Source organism: Furipterus horrens, unplaced genomic scaffold (assembly GCF_987537825.1).
Source record: "Furipterus horrens unplaced genomic scaffold, mFurHor1.1.pri manual_scaffold_12, whole genome shotgun sequence".
NCBI lineage: Eukaryota > Metazoa > Chordata > Mammalia > Chiroptera > Furipteridae > Furipterus > Furipterus horrens.
Window position 1 is genome coordinate 67915084 of NW_028327182.1, and position 17452 is coordinate 67932535.

At 36.1% G+C, this 17452-nt stretch overlaps 1 protein-coding gene across 1 annotated transcript in view; it reads left to right on the top strand.

Moving 5' to 3' along the window:
- The window catches only part of MYO16 (myosin XVI), a 654868-nt gene that overhangs the window by 600903 nt on the left and 36513 nt on the right, over positions 1-17452 (top strand). Inside the window, exon 34 of the mRNA XM_090257968.1 lies at positions 2524-2682. Within this exon, the coding sequence (XP_090114094.1) occupies positions 2524-2682 (159 nt within the window). The remainder of the gene's footprint in view (positions 1-2523; positions 2683-17452) is intronic.

The window sequence follows — 17452 nt, forward strand, 5'->3', positions numbered from 1 at the left end:
GTTCCTTGAAAAAGGTGATCTCTTTCCTGCTTGGACTCTTCACACATGTGGGGGGTTGTTTGTCAACACACACAATTCTTGTCCTCCTTTTACTCTGAGCCTAACTGCAACCTCCTAGAGATGTTTTCCTGACCCATGTGCCTAAAATGTTGTCTGCCCACCCCCCAATTTCCATGAAGCTTTATACCCAACTGGGAATCCACTGCTTTTAATTGTCTATTGTCAAACCAGGCAGCAAGCTTCAAGCTACCTGTCTGAGATACTCATTATTGTATCTCCAGTATCTGAAGAGTGGCAGGCACATAGTAGGCACTCAATAATAAACAACCGAATTAAAGAATTTAAAAAAAGCTTAAAGAGAAATAAAAGTTGATGAATGTCTGTGTCTTAAGACAGCTTTAAAACAAAACCTGATTTAATAACTCTCCAAAGACCAAAAAAAAAAAAAGGGTGGGAGGGGGATGCAGGGGCATAGAGTTGACCAAATTAAATAGATATTCATTGAGTTACAGCCTGTTTGGTAATTGCTCATTACCAAAGATCTAAGAGCTAAGATCACCCAGACCTCATAGTCATCACTGTTCTTATGCATGTTAACCTGATCAAAGCCTGTTTTTTAAGTGCAAGGAATCAGGAGCTGCAATGGCTCACTTGGATCATTGAAATGTAAACTCTTTGCTTGATTTTCAAAGCCCTTTTCATTTTGCCTTCATTCTGTCTAGCATTCTCTACTCTAAACCTTAACATGCTGCCTGTTTGGACAGAATCAAGCTCCTTTTTGGGTTATGCATTACTTAGTTGTAAATGAGTGATCACTGCATTGTGGATGACCTGAATCTGACCCTCTCTGGTGAGTAGGGAGAGGCAGGGTTGGTGAGAGGAGAGCACATTCCAGACAGAAGGAATGCATGGACCAAAGACTGAAAAACGAGTCAATATGGAGTATCTGGGAAAATGTCCATGGCCTGTAGTGCTACTTGAATGTCTCAAGGGTAAAGGGAGCGAATGTCCAGGAAGAAGAGTTATAAAGCATTGAGGCAAGCCCAGCCTTGGGATCCAAGCTCTAGAAAGCTACCTGGTCTGCCTCCTTCATTCCTCCCTCCTTCCTTCCCCCACCTCGCTTCCTTCCTTCCTTCTATCCTTCCTACCTTCCTTCCTTCCATCTTTCCTCCCTCCTTATATTCCTTCTTCCTTTCTTAGAATTTAAAGAACAACTCATTAAAATGAAATGAAATGACATAGTCTAATTTGTCTTTTAGTAAAAATTAAAGACTGAACCATAATCAGAATACATAGGTTAAAGTTCTATTCTACCTCTTTCCAGCTACATGACCCTGAGTGAGCTTAATTCCCTTTACAGCAATATGGGGATAACCTCTCTACCTATAGAGGTCTTGGTTATGGGGATTATGGCAGATAAACTGTTCTTCCCCTTGTAAAGTATAAGAAGAAAATTATATTTATTATCCTTTTTTAATAATTCGTTAGCCTAAAACTTCAGACAGGCCTAACTCAAGACAGCCAGAATTTACTATGTACCAATATACAAGAGCGGAAACAGCATGCACATCTTTGATATTGAACAAAAATCTCCTAGTAGGTTGAAGGTCCCTGGAGAAGCAAAAGCCAATCTCATGTATGCCTGGCCAGGCTGAGAGAGGGAACCTGACTTGGGGATGGAGAGCAACAGCCTGACACCATGATAACAATTATGCTTGATTTGCACACTCTCACTTGTAGATCCTGCCTAAGGATAACACTGTTATTATGTGAAAATCTACCTCAGCTAGACATTGTTCCAAATCTTAGCATATGTTATATTTTACTTTATTATTAATACATAGTTTAAAAAAGATCTTTATTTGACTCTTTAACCTAATTTCAACAATGATTTCTGACATCTCAGAGCACTCAATTTGGGACATGCAGTAAACATTTAGGTAATTTTACTAGGGTACAGAATGCAGAGGTAGGGATCTAAAGTTTAGTATTCCTTAATGGATAATAACCCATTTTATAATAATGTCAAAAATATATTTCTTATTTTATTCCTTAACTGTAAGATTATTTCAGCTCTGCTTAGTTTAGTAATTCAGTAAACTTCTGAAATATAACTACTGCCATACTATTAGGAAACAGCCTTCTCAAATTGATAATGCTATAATAACAAGTTATTTGACCTATGATATAAAAAATTCTGTATAGGTATGTTTGAAAATAACAAATTATCAAATTTATTTTCACTACTTAGTTTAACAATGTTTGTTGAATATTTTGTAGGCCATTATGTTTAACAGTTGAATATTGTGGAGGCCATAATTTGATTAAGTATTGTTACTAAGTTATCATTTGATTAAGTATTGTTACTGTTATAATTTTAAATGTAATTAATGTTTGATTTGCTATGTTGTATTATTCGCTTTTAATACTTTATTCAACTTATTCAGTATATTTTTTAAAAAGTTTTTTTCTAAAATTTATTTTAATAGAAAAGGATATTTTTTTTCTTAAAATTTATTTTAGGTTTTGAAACAAACATGAACCTAACTAGCCGAGATGATTCTGGTACAACAGAGATTGCATCAGAGACTCAAGATAGAAATGCAAATAACCATGGAATTCAATTATCGAATTCACTCTCCAGTGCTATTACTACTGAAAATGGAAATTCCGTCTCAAATGGTAAGCACTTTTTAAACTCAGAAAGAAATAGATAAATTTTAAGTTATATCAACTTCCTACGGAGAATGTATTTAACACATAAAAATGAAATGGGCTAAAAAACTGGAAAATAAAATATAAACTATGAAACTTTACTGTAGGTTAGAGTAAAGAATTAAAATTGTATTTAGTATTAGATGACTTTTCAGAGATATTTATGGCATATTTGGTATATGAGAGCCAATATAAAATAAGACTTATACTGAGCAGAAAGAAAAGGTGGGTGTTAATCTTTTTCTTCTCAAACCTAAAAAAATATGAAGGAAAATAATATTGAGGGCATGGTAAATGTCAAACTGGCTTTAAGTATAATATTTAATTCAAGGGTTTCAATATATCATTTAGAAATTGGCTTGACCATATGTATCCAAAGATATCTAATAGTAACTTAAACAAAGAACTTATTTTTCTCACAAAAAAAGCCCAGGGCTTCTAACAATGGCTGATGGGAAGATTTAGACCAACTGTTTTCTGAGAACATCCAAAAGAGCTGGACAAAACTATTTTTATTTGTTTTATCTGATTCAAAGCACTAGACAACTACTACAATAGTGGAACACTAGGAGGGGACTGAAAACATGGGTACGGAATGCAATGGAGGCCAAGCAAAGAACTCCATGTATTATAGGCTTTTCTCCAAGGGGTGACTGGGCACTCACCTTGGGCATGGAAGACTAGACTGTGCTTCTGACTGCATCCTAGGATTGTGGGGACTGACTGAGTCTAGAACCTGCCAATGCCCTGGGGTGGGGCCTTGAAGTGTTCATTCTAAAAGGCATATGAATCACAATTGGGAACCACAACTCAGTTATGAATCATCTCAATCCAATTTCAGGGACTGACATGATCCACAAGTACCTGAGAGAAAAACAAATAAATAAACAGACAAATAAATAAATAGATATCTATGTGTGTGCATGTGTGTGTGTGTGTGTGTGTGTGTGTGCATGTATCCATCTCAATTATAGCACCCTACACTCCATTACAATGCATAGTAAAAAACATCAAGCATAAAATAAGCTGAAAAAGTATAAACAGAAATAGAAGTCAATTGCAGTATATCCATGTGTGTTCAAAAGATCAGAGTTCAAAAGCATATACTTTAGAATAAGTATGTTTACTATGCCCAAAGAGATAAAAGATTGAGAATCTCAGCAGAAATGGGAAACCATAAAAACATGTCAAATGGAAGTTCTGAAATTAAAAAATACAGTCATAAAATTAAGTACAATAGAGGATAAGTTTAAAGTTAATTAAATGCAGTCATTTAAAAATAAAAACCTGGGGAAGTGAAAGACAAATCAGAAAACATCCAGAATGAGACACAAAGAAGCAAAAGAAGAGAATGGAAATTTCAGAAAATGGTTTAGAGGCATAAAGGATATGGTCATGGAGAAGGATTATGGTACTCCTAGGGAAGAAGAGAAGTTACGTGGACAAGAGAAAATATTTGGTGAGAAATGTTAGAGAATTTCTGACACTGATGAAAACATCAACAAACTGATTTGAGCTGGCAATTTCCTATAAAGTTCAGTATACACTTTCTGTATGACCCACCAATCCCATTCCTGGATATTTACCTAAGAGAAATGAAAACAGTGTCCACACAAACACCTGTGTGCAAATGCTTATGGTGCCTTTATTCATAATCACCCAAAACTGGAAATAAAGTGGTCATCAGCTGGTGACTGGATTGTATCAGCTACTTATTGCTGTGTAAAAATACCCCCCAAGCCCCTCAGAATTTAGAGGCTAAATGCAACAAACAGCTATTATTTTGTGGTTTCTTTGGGTCAGAAATCTAGATGTGGCTGAGCTGAGTGCGTCTGGTACAAGGTCTCTTGTGAGGCAGTCACCTACTCCCAGCCAAAACTATAGTTATTTTGATGCTTGATTGATAGATGGTTCATTTTCAAGATCATTCACATGGCTCCTGGCAGGCCTCAGGAGATCTGCTTCCCAGCTTACTCACATGTGCCTCTCTGTAAGGGTGGCCTCACAGCAGGGCATCTGGCTTTTCCAGGAGCAAGCAATCCACAAGAGAGCCAGAAAAAACACCCCTGATGGAAGCCACAGTCTTTATACAGCCTACTCTTGGAGGGGAAATCTAGCACTTCTGCCACATTTTGTTTTTTAGAAGCAAGTCATATATTCAGTCCACTACATAGGAGGTGATTACATGAGGTGTCTGCCTTAAGGCCCTATTTCAGGCTGACCAGCAGCACATGGAAAAGCTGTGCAATAAAAAGCCACAAACTACTATTACACATGGCAAAATGTTTGACTCTCAAATGCATTGCACTAAGTGAAAAAACCTAGAATCAAAAGACTATAATTGTGATTTCATTTATATGACATTTTGGAAAAGGCAAAACTCTAGGACAGAAAACATTATGAGTGTTTGCCAGAGACTAGGTATAGTGCCAGGGGCAGAGGATGGACTGCTGTCTTAGTCACTTCAGGCTGCTGCAACAAAATGCCATACACTGGGTGACTGATAAACATCAGAAATTTATTGCTCACATTTCTGGAGGCTAGAAGTCCAAGATCAGCATGCCAGCATGGTCAGTTTCCTGGGAGGGCCCTCTTCCAAGTTGTAGACTGCTGACTGCCTGCTCCTGTGTCCTCACATGGCAGAAGGGGCCTGGGAGCTTTATGGGGACCTTTTGATAAGGGCGCTAATCCCATTCATGAGTGGACTGCTCTTATGACCTGATGTCCTCCCAAAGGCCCCTCCTCCACATACCATCACCTTGGGGATTAGGGTTTCAATGTGGGGACAGGGATACAAACATTCATACCAAAGTAAGCTGCAAAGGGGCATGTGATGCTGTTGACAAACAAGAATGCATGTGTTCCAATAAATTCTTAGATGTGTGCATCTAATAAGGGTGAATCTTTCTGTTTGGAAATGTGACTTAGATGAAAATTTTAAAAAAGAAAATATGCAAAAACCTGAGTAGAATAAATAAAAAGGAAACTACTGTTAGGCATATCAGTGGTAAAAGAAAGACCAAGCATGAGTCTTAATAGCAGCCAGAAATAAAAAGACAAATTACTTTCAAAGGAGCAACAATTAAAGTACAAAGACAATAAAAGAGCATATTTAACATGCTCAAATAAAATAACTGCAAATCTAGAATTTTATAAACAATAAAACAACTCCTGTGAAAATGAAGGGGAGTTAGGATATTTGTAGAAAAAATTAAAACTGAAAGGATTACATATGGTCAGATCCAAAATGCTCAAAGATTCAAGAAGGAATAAAGAACAATTTTTAAAAGTTAGTGAGGTCAAGAGAGAGTAAAAGAACAATATTTAATATTATACACTGATAAACCAAGGTAGCAGGTTATAATTTCAAAAGTAAGTACTGAAAGACTAGTGGGGTATATAATTCTCAAACCAATTTAAAGAGTAAAATAGAATAATAAAGTCAATCAACCTCAAAGATGGGGAAAACAGGGAGTAAAATATGAATATCTGAAAGATAAGACAAAAAGAAAGATCTTAGATGGTAAAGAAGCATTATTGAAAACAGTTAAACTTAATTAAATCCCATTAAACTTAAGAGACTCTCATCTTGTGTAAGCACATAAAAAATAAATTGATTAATATATTTTAAAGCCTAAGATTTCTAAAGAATGTGTAAAACATGAGGATACTGTAAGTTTTAATGTAAAGAATAGAAAAGAAAAAGTTTCCCCCACAAGTATTTTAAAACAACAATTCTTATCTATTTGGAAAATAGATATTTACATTTCTGTTACACATGCACACACACACAGGCACAAAATTTTCACTAATGACAATAAAAATGTAACAGAATTTGTGGGATGCTGTTAACCAGTAAGTTTCATGCAGGGAACAAAGTAAAAAAATTTCTCCTCATCAGTATGCTAAAAATTAAACAAATATTACACATGTAACACATGATATATTCACAATCATTATAGTTCTTAAAACTGATTCATAATTCACAACATACAGTCAATGTGCTTTCTAGATAAAGACACAAGATAGAAATAAGTGTTTAAAATAACTTGAAGTTCTAATTGGGTCAGAAGTACTGCTATTTTTCTAGGAAACAATTTCTCTCTTGAATGCCAGTATCTGCATACTACCTCTACTTCCCAGAAATAATTATCTGTTTTTTCATTTGCCGAGATATAGTTATGTATATGTAATTATAGCTATCACTTACTTTAATTGCCATCCTTTTACTGATGTGAACACAGACTTAGATCTTTTTGTATACTTAATTATTCCCTGGACTTGTGGTTGTTTATCATTAGATTAGAGAACAGTCTTTAGTGTTAGACCATTTTAGTTATATCAAAAATAAGTATTGTAAATATAAAGATGTCTATTTTGTGGGAAAATACAGATATAAAAAAGTTCTAACTAAGGTATGCAATATAATTGTCTTTCTTGCTGCTCATTGAATATACATTTTATTACTGACATCAGGAAAATGGCAATTAAATAATACAGTTATTATTTTTTTATCTTTACAGTTATCATTCTGGGAAGATTATCTCTTTTATTTGCATTATGTTTATCCTCAGTGCATAGCAAGAATTATCTGTGGTGATAATGGGCTTTCTACAGAGAAGGCCTAGGTGAAACCATTTGCAGGACCAGGAGCTCTGCATTCTTTGCACAGACTTCAGCACCATATTGAACTTAGTGCTATTGTAGTGCTAAGCCACACTGACTCTAGGAACATCAAGTATGGCTTTCATTAGCAATGCCTCAATACAGATCCAGGCAATTGACAAAGGAGCCTCTGGTTGGAACCTATGAAATATATTCATATATACATTTTAAAATACCACTTTGTTTATGGGAATTTAAAGATTCTTTGGAACTCATACTGTTATCTGACTCAAAGGCTAACTGCCAGCGGAAGCAAGCCTTCACTTGACAATCTGGCATATTGTGCAGTTACCTATTTTGAACAACAGAAGGTAACTTTGCAAAGAAAGCAAGCTCCTCAGGCATTAAGAAAGCCCTGGCCCACTCCTCCTTCTAGTTAAAAATATTTTGAAATAATATTAAATAATTTCTAATTTGGATTTTATTTTATTAAATTTCTTCCATTGTGGTTGAGAAGTCAGAGTTCAAAATGGCCTGGATTGAAATGCTAAAGAGCAGAATGGAAGGAGAAAGGCTAATGAAAGCCAGATACACATCAGTCAGTCGAAGCATTTATTAAGCACTCATTGCATGCAGGCATTGTGCTATGCATGGGAAGTAATAGGAAATGTAAGCAACTCAAGGCATGCCCTTTGTGAGCAGGTACATAAAATGATAGAAAATACATAAAATGTTGACAATGCATACCAAAAGAGATCACAAAATAGGGCAGCCAGTGACAGTATCAAATTAACCACATAAATAATAATTCTCTATTGCCTCCATATAGAACAAGAGATTCTTATGGGCTGGGATAGTTAAAGACATTTCATGGTGAAGTTTGGGATTTTCAAAACAAATAAGATCCAGACAAGAAAGAAGGGAACACCTTTCATTTGAGAAAATGTACCACTTGATGTCTTTGGGCTGGAATGTGAATGGGTTGCTTTGATAAAATAGGTAAGTTAAGCAAATAAGTTAGGAAAGAAAGTGTTTAGAGTGTATAGGCATGGGACACCAATTCAAATAATGTCTCTGAAAGGTTGTTCTTGTTTGGAGGGGGCACTATCTGCTATTTTTGAGACATTTACCTGATTGCATTATTCAGGGTAAACAATGGGACAAAACTTTTAAGTTCAGAGTACAAATTTTGTGTTCTTCCACTTGAGCCTTTACAAACTGTGTACACCCAGCAATAGTTTTAAAGAATGTATCAGTTTAAGAGAAAAGGAAAAGTGAGAGAAGGATAACTCCAAGAATTTGAGACTAAAAATGGAGAATAGTGCACTCATTAACAGAGAAAAAAGAAAGTTCTAAGAGGACATTAATTCTGTGAGTAGGTTTTGGAGTTCAAGAGCTAAGAAGGATTTTTGGCTATAAATGATTGTTACAAAAATGCTGATTATAGTTTTGGAATTTAGACAATGATTCCAAGATGGAAAGATAGGAAAGGAAAATTTTAAAGGAAGCTTGAGAAATGGGAATGGTTTATAGCATCTGAGGAAAAAGTATGAATAGAAATGAAAAAAAACTCTTACCACAAAACCATGCAGAATGCCAAACTTTGAGAAATATGTCTTGAGAAGAGCAGATGTGGATATACAGAATAGGTGATCAAAGAGATAGGAGAACACAAATGTCCAGTTTCATAGAAACCAAGAGAAGGCTGGAGTTAGATCAGGGAAGACATAAAAAAAGTATCCAAACCCCATTTCTATTGAAAATAGAAATATTAAATAACAGGGAATTTGACTAGAAGATTCTAACTGGTTAAGCATATAAAATGCAGTGTCACAGCCACCCTCTAAAGTCTGTCCATTCTTCTGTTGGTAGAAGACTTTACATAAACTCATTGTACTTTGCATGCAGACTTCATGATCTCAGTGTCTCAGATTTTTTCAAAATCATTTTACAAATCTGAAGGGTCTGAATCCACATGATAACTGATAAAAATGTTCTACAGGACATTCCTCCTGAATGTCCTGGGGAAGGTTTAATTTACAATGCTCTGAACAGCACCCACTATGCAAGGAGAGGGAGTGCAGAACCCCCTTCCCCTGCCTGGACCCTGGATCAAGGCTAATGACTTCCCAACTGCCCCACTGCCCAGCTCCAGTGAAGGGCAGTGCATTGTTCGGAGTGCTGGTATCTATTACAAGGTTCAGGTCAATGTGTGAGGAATGCCTTCCCCCAAGCCTCAGCATGCTTTCTTGGAGCAGAAGAGGTCGGAATCTGGGTAGGGGAGGGATTCAGAGGACCTTAGCCCTTCCTATAATTTGGGCAAGTAAGGCTTTTAAAATGAAAGTTTTATATTGAACAGATGTGTTTTACACTTTGAAGCACACTGTTGCTGCTGTAGGAAGAATATGTTGAGGAAGGAAAAAGTTTAAACTAGGAAAATTATCATCTCAGAGCCTGGTTTGAGGAAAAGGTTGTGGCCATGAGACAACTAGAGCAAGTACATAAATATGTGTGAGCAATCATTTTGTTATGGAAGCCTACCTTCTAATGGAAGTCCACAAATAAGTGGTTCCAGGTTAACCTTAAATGTCTCCCAACAATGGAATTGCACAGTTGAATTTCCTATCCCCAAGACTTTGGGGCTTTCCTGGAGTCTACGCATAACTGTGTTCGCCTTAGCTGCATGAGGAAATCCTTGCTATGTTGAAAATATATATATCTTTATCAGTTAGGGACATGTGCACAATAATTTACACATGAATTAATTTTGAAATTTTTAAAAATTTTTGAAAAATTTTTTAAAGATAATGAGTAGATGAAACAAGATTAAAATAATGAAAATTCCAAAGCTTGGTAATGAATACATGGAATTTTACTACATATTCTCTTTACTTTCATATATGTATCAAATTTATATTATGAAATGTTTTGAAATATTTGTTATCTTGAAAAATAAAATAGGTAAGTTATTATAGTCTTATATGCATTTCTCTGAATGCTTAATAAAAATGAATATATTTACTGTTTAGTGATCATTTATATTCACTTAAATTTTCCATACATATTTTTTGCCCAAATTTTAAAATATGAAGATAGGACCTTTATTTGACTTGTAGGATGCTTTAAGAAAAACAGGAGTACAAACACAGAGAAGAGTGAGTGAGTGCGGATTTCAGAGAGCACAAATAAGGAGTGTGGGAGCAGCGTGAAAGAGGGCAGAAAGCTTGCCCATGCTCACAAAAGGAATCGCTGAGCCCCCCAGCCCAGTCACTGGGCCGCGCAGCCTGGCAACTCTTGGCTGGCAACCCTGCAGCCCGAGCTTGCGCATCACGGCACCACCAAACAAGGAAGTGGAACTGAGCCAGGGAGAGGGGCCCATACAGGAAACCTGCAGCAAAAATGCAGCCTCAGTAGGGACCCCAGGCAGGCAAGCAGTTTGCACAGGCGAACAATAAGACTCTGACAGCCAGGGACAGATGCAGCCCGGTGCTACGTCTTGGAGCACAGAGACTTTTTGGGAGGAAGAGCGAAGACAGGATCCAAGGCTGGGCGGGGACTAGGGACATGCACACCAGCTTACTGGCAGAACAACGTGCTAGACAAGCCTGAGGATTGCTGGAGGGTGCCACAGGACAAGTGGGGAGAGACCCAACGCAGTGCAGCTCATAGCAGAAAGCTGCAGCAGGCCCACGAGTAAGAGAAAAACAGCCACAGAAACCAGGCAGATCTCCTCACAGCCAGCCAGCCAGAAAAGATTTGAAATCCATGGAATTTTGACCAGGTGTGGATCCAGAAAAAGAAGACTGAGTCCAAAGGTTGAACTGAGTAAAACTTTTTTCTTTTCTTTTCTTTTCTTTTCTTCCAATTTTTTTTCTTTTCTTCCCTTTCCTTTTGTTTTTTCTCTTCCCTTTTGTTTTCTCTCCCTTTTTTTCTTCCCTTTTTAAAAACTATTTCTTTAATCTGTTTCCTACCTTCTCTCCCTCCTATACTTCTTTAACTTTTGTTTGTTTGTTTTTCTGTTTTGTTATCCTCCCTTCCACACTAAACATAAAGCATGTAACTGCTATATAAACCTAATACTATACACTTCCACTTTCTCACTTCATTCTGCATTCTTCCCTCTCTTTTTTAACATACAATGTAAATATTACTTACTGTCTTGCATAGCCTGGACCCTACATTCTACTATTATTATTCTATCACCTTCCCTCTCAAAAATCATCTTTCTTTCATTTAAAACAACCCTTATCTGTTTATCCTATAGTATAATAGTCTTAACCTCTCTACATTTATATTAATACTGGCTCATTTGCTGCCGATAGTTGGATTGTGGGTGGGGGGTATATTTGTGGGTGGGTTGTGCGTTTATGTTTTAACAGCATCTCCACAAAAGAATTCAAGACAAGGTGGGCAGAGTGACTCTCAATCAACTAGCCAGAGGGAAGGATCCACCAAAGAGTAACTGAAATACAACCAGGCAGCTTAAACAAATGGCATAAAGTGCATCCTGAAAGCGTCAGGCTCAGGAGATCAAAGAGACTGCACCACTGAGTCCCCCAGGTCTCCTGTAAAGAATCTCATACCATGAAGGCAGGAATCAAAGCAGACAAATCTAATAAACAAAAACAAATAAGTAGAATTTAAAATAGGAAGACACAGAAACAACCTCCCAATGAAAGGAAAAGAGGAATCCCCTGAAACAGAGCTAGATGGAATAGACATAAGCCAACTATCAGACATGGAATTTAAAAGAATGGTGATAAAGAAGCTCAATGTAGTTGACAATCTCAAAGAAAATGATGACAAACTCCAGGGAAATTACAAGAAACTCCAAGGGAACTACAAAGAATTGCAGGGAAGCTACAAGGAACTTACAGAGAACTACACCAGTGTAAAAAATACATAAAAATTATTAATAAGAACCAGGAAGAAATGAAGAATACAATTTCTAAACTGAAGTACACAGTAGAATCAATCAAAAGCAGGCTAAATGAAGCAAAGGATTGGATTAGTGAGTTAGAGGATGATGTAAAAAAATTCCCAGACAATACAATAAAATGAAAAAATATATTTAAAAAGGATGAAGAGGGTTTAAGAGAACTGCAGGACAACATGAGACTAAATAACATTAGAATCATAGGGATATAAGAAGGAGAAGAGGAAGAGCAAGGGATAAAAAACCTGACAGAAAAAGTAATGACAGAAAATTTTCCCAACCTGATGAGAGAAAAAGTCATGCAAGTCCAGAAGCACAGAGGGTCCCAATGAAGATGAACCCAAAAAGTCCCACTCCAAGGCACATCATAATTAAAATGGCAACATTGAAAGACAAAGCAAGAATCCTAAAAGCAGCAAGAGAAAAACAGCAAATAACATACAAGGGAGCGCTGATAAGGCTATCAATCTATTTCTCAGCAGAAACACTACAAGCCAGAAGGAAATGGCAAAAAATACTTCAAGCAATGAAAAACAAAGGCCTACAGCCAAGACTACTCTACCCAGCAAGGCTCTCATTCAAAATGGATGGTGAAATAAGGAGTTTTTCAGACAAATGAAGACAAAAAGAATACATCTCCATCAAACCAGTATTGCAAGAGATGCTAAAGGGGATGTTTTAAGTAAAAGAAGAAAAAGAGAGAGGGAGATGAACACAAGTACAAAGGGAAATTAATAAAAATCTGTCAATAATAACCTTAAATGTAAATGGATTAAATACTCAAATTAAAAGGCATAGGGTAGTGGAATGGATATGAAAACATGACCCACATATATGCTATCTATAAGAGACACACATCAAAACAAAAGATTTACACAGAATAAAAATGAAGGGGTGGAAAAAGTATTCCAAGCAAAAGGACATGAAAGAAAAGCTTGGGTAGCAATATTTATATCAGACAAAACGGATTTCACAGCAGGGCCATAAAAAGAGACAAAGAAAGACATTTCATAATACTCAAATGGAACAATCCATCAAGAAGATGTAACCCTGGTAAACATATATGCACCCAAGATAGGAGCACCCAAATATATAAGGAAAATACTAGAAGACTACAAGAAGGATATCAACAGCAACACACTCATAGTAGGGGACTTTAACACGCCATTATCAACAATAGACAGATCTTCAGAACACCAAGAATATTGAGGCATTGAACAACACACTAAATCAAATGGACTTAACTAATATACATACATATATAGAACTTTTCACCCCATAGAAGCAAAATGTACATTCTCTTCAAATGCACATGGGACATTTTCAAAGACAGACCATATGATAAGACACAAAACAAGCCTCAACAAATTCAAGAAAATTGAAATTATATCAAGCATCTTTTCAGACCACATTGCCGTGAAACTAGAAATCAATCTCAAGAAAAAAAATCAAAGACATCCAAAGTTATGGAGAATGAATAACATAACATTGAATAATGAATGGGTTAACAATGACATCAAGGAAGAAACCAAGAAGTTTCTGGAAACTAATGATAATGAACACACAACAGCCCCAAACCTATCGGACAAAGCAAAAGCAGTCCTGAGAGGAAAGTTCATAGCAATATACACCTATCTAAAAAGAATAGAAGAATCTCAAATAAAAAATCTAACCCTAAAGCTACAAGAACTAGAACAACAACAACAAACAAAATCTAGGGCAAGAAGTAGGAAGGATATCATCAAGATCAGAGCAGAATTAAATGACACAGAGACTAAGCAAACAATTTGAAAGATCAACAAAAGTAGGAGCTGGTTCTTTGAAAAGATAAATAAAATCAACAAGCCTATAGCCAGCCTCATCAAGAAAAAAAGAGAGAGGATCCAAATAAACAAAATCAGAAATGAAAAGGAGAAATCATGACCGATATCACAGAAATACAAAGGATTATAAGAAATTACTATAAACAACTGTATGGCAAGAAACTTTACAACCTAGATGAAATGAACAAATTTCTGGAAACATATAATCTTCCAAAACTGAATCAAGAAGTAGAAAGCTTAAACACACCAATAACAAAGAGTGAAATTGAAACAGTAATCCAAAATCTCCCTGCACACAAAAGCCCGGGACCAGATGGCTTCACGAGTGAGTTTTACAAAACATTTAGGAGAGAACTAACTCCTACCCTTCTCAAACTATTCCAAAAAATCCAAGAAGAGGGAAAAATCCCAAAATCTTTCTATGAAACCAGTATTACCCTAATTCCAAAACCAGGTCAAGACACAACAAAGAACAAAAACTACAAGCCAATATTACTGATTAACATAGATGCTAAAATCCTCAACAAAATATTGGCAAACCAGATCCAACAACACATTAAAAAGATCATACAGCACAATCAAGTGGAATTCATCCCAGGGATGCAAGAATGGTTTAATATTCTCCAATCAATAAATATAATACACCACCTAAACAAAATGAAAGACAAAAATCACATGATCATATCAATAGATGAAGAAAAAAAATCTGAAAAAGTACAACACCCATTATGTTGAAAACACTCAGCAAAATAGAAATAGAGGGAGTATACCTCAACATAATTAAGGCTATAGATGAGAAACCTGAAGCCAACATCATACTCAATGGGCAAAAACTGAGAGCATTCCCCCTGAGGTCAGGAACAAGACAAGGATGTCCACTCTCTCCACTCCTATTCAACATAGTCTTGGAAGTTCTAGCCACAGCAATCAGACAAGAAAGAAAAATAAAAGGCATCCAAATTGGGAAAGCGGAAGTAAAACTGTCATTATTTGCAGATGACATGATAGTATACATAGAAAACCCTATAGACTCCACTAAAAAACTAAATGACATAATGAGCGAATTTAGCAAAATCGCAGGGTACAAAGTAAATATACAGAAATCTGAAGCATTCCTGTACACCAACAATAATATATCAGAGATAGAAACTAAAAAAAAAAAAAAAAAAAAATCCCATTTACTATAGCAACAAGAAAAATAAAGTACCTAGGAATAAACTTAGCCAAAGAGATAAAAGACCTGTACTCAGAAAACTATGTAACACCGAAGAAAGAAATTAAGGAAGATACAAATAAATGGAAGCAAATACCATGTTCACGGATGGGAAGAATCAACATCATTAAAATGTCCATACTACCCAAAGCGATTTACAGATTGAACGCAATCCCTATTATAATACCAATGACATATTTCAAAGACCTGGAACAAATACTTTAAAAATTTATATGGAACCAAAAAAGACACTAAACAGCCAAAGCAATCTTGAGACAGAAGAACACAGTAGGATGAATCACAATACCAGACATCAAACTATACTACAAAGTCACTATGATCAAGACTGTCTGGTACTGGCATAAGAATAGACATATAGATCAATGGAACAGAATAGAGAGCCCAGAAATAAACCCAGGCCAATATGGTCAACTAATATTTGACAAAGGTGGAAGGAGCATAAAATGAAGTGAAAAGAGCCTCTTCAACAAATGGTGCTGGGAAAACTGGATAGGGATGTGCAAAAAAATGATACTAGACCACCAACTTACACCACACACCAGAATAAACTCAAGATGGATCAAAGACTTAAATGTAAGCTGTGACACCATAAAAGTCCTAAAGGAAAACATAGGCAGGAAAATTTCAGATATCCCACGTAGCAATATTTTCACTAATACATCTCCTAAGGCAAGGGAAATAAAGGAAAAAATAAAGAAATGGGACTACATCAAACTAAAGAGTTTCTGCTCAGCAAAAGAAAACATCAGCAAGATGAAAAGGAAACCAACCATATGGGAAAACATATTTGCCAATGATACCTTAGACAAGGGATTGATTTCCAAAATATATAAATAACTTACACATCTCAACACCAAAAAGACAGCACAATTAAAAAATGGGCAAAGGACCTGAACAAACACTTCTCCAAGAAGGATACACAGAGGGTCCATAGACACATGAAGAAATGCTCAGCATCACTAACCATCAGAAAGATGCAAATAAAAACCACAGTGAGATACCACTCTACACCTGTCAGAATGGCCATCATCAACAAATCAACAAACAACAAGTGCTGGCGAGGATATGGAGAAACGGGAACCCTACTGTACTGTCGGTGGGAATGCAGACTGGTGCAGCCACTATGGAAAACAGTATTGAATTACCTCAAAAAACTAAAAGTGGTACTGCATTTTGAACCAGCAATTCCACTGCTAGGATTATACCCAAAAAATCCTGAAACCCCAATTCAAAAGAACCTATGCACCCCTATGTTCATAGCAGCACTATTTACAATAGCTAACTGCTGGAAACAGCCTAAATGCCCATCTGTAGATGAGTGGATCAAAGAACTGTGGTACATTTACACAATGGAATACTATGCAGCAGAAAGAAAGAAGGAACTCCTGTCATTTGCGACAACATGAATGGAACTAGAGAGAATTTTGCTTAGTGAAATAAGCCAGACAATGAAAGAAAAATACCATGTGATATCACCTAATACAGGAAACTAAGGAACAACACAAGTGAACAAAATAGAACAAGGAACAGAATAACAGTTATCAGGGAGGAGAGGGAAAGGAGAGAAGGGGGATAAGTAAGGGAAGGGTTTAGTCAAAGAACATGTATAAATGACTCATGGACATGGACAACGGGGTGGAATATGACTGTGGGAGAAGGGGTGGGTTGGGTAGGGGGGAGCAATGGGGGGAAAATGGGACAACTGTAATTGAAAAACTATAATAAAAATATTATACATATTCTGAATGAGCTTCCATCAATCACTATGACACATTAAATGAAATCCATCTTGAAAAATGAAGTGGCAAATGCATTTAAATTCAAGACAGCCAATTTGGAGCAATTCACTAAATAAAAAAATAAATAAATAGAAAATAAAGCCTTTTACTTAGTGTATTGAAATATTCTATACTTTTTTAAATTTGTATCTTATGATATTTTAACATATATTATTTTTAATGTTTGAATGAAAGCATTAATCCTTTTTTTTTCTTTCTTTCTTTCTTCATGGTCTGTGCCTTTGGTGTACTTTTTAGCTCATTTGCCTTAAAAGGTACTGCAGCAAAATAAAATACTGTTGGTTAAAAAAAAATCCTGCCCTCAGGCCTTCTTTGCACCTCAGTGTTTCCCAGCTATTAC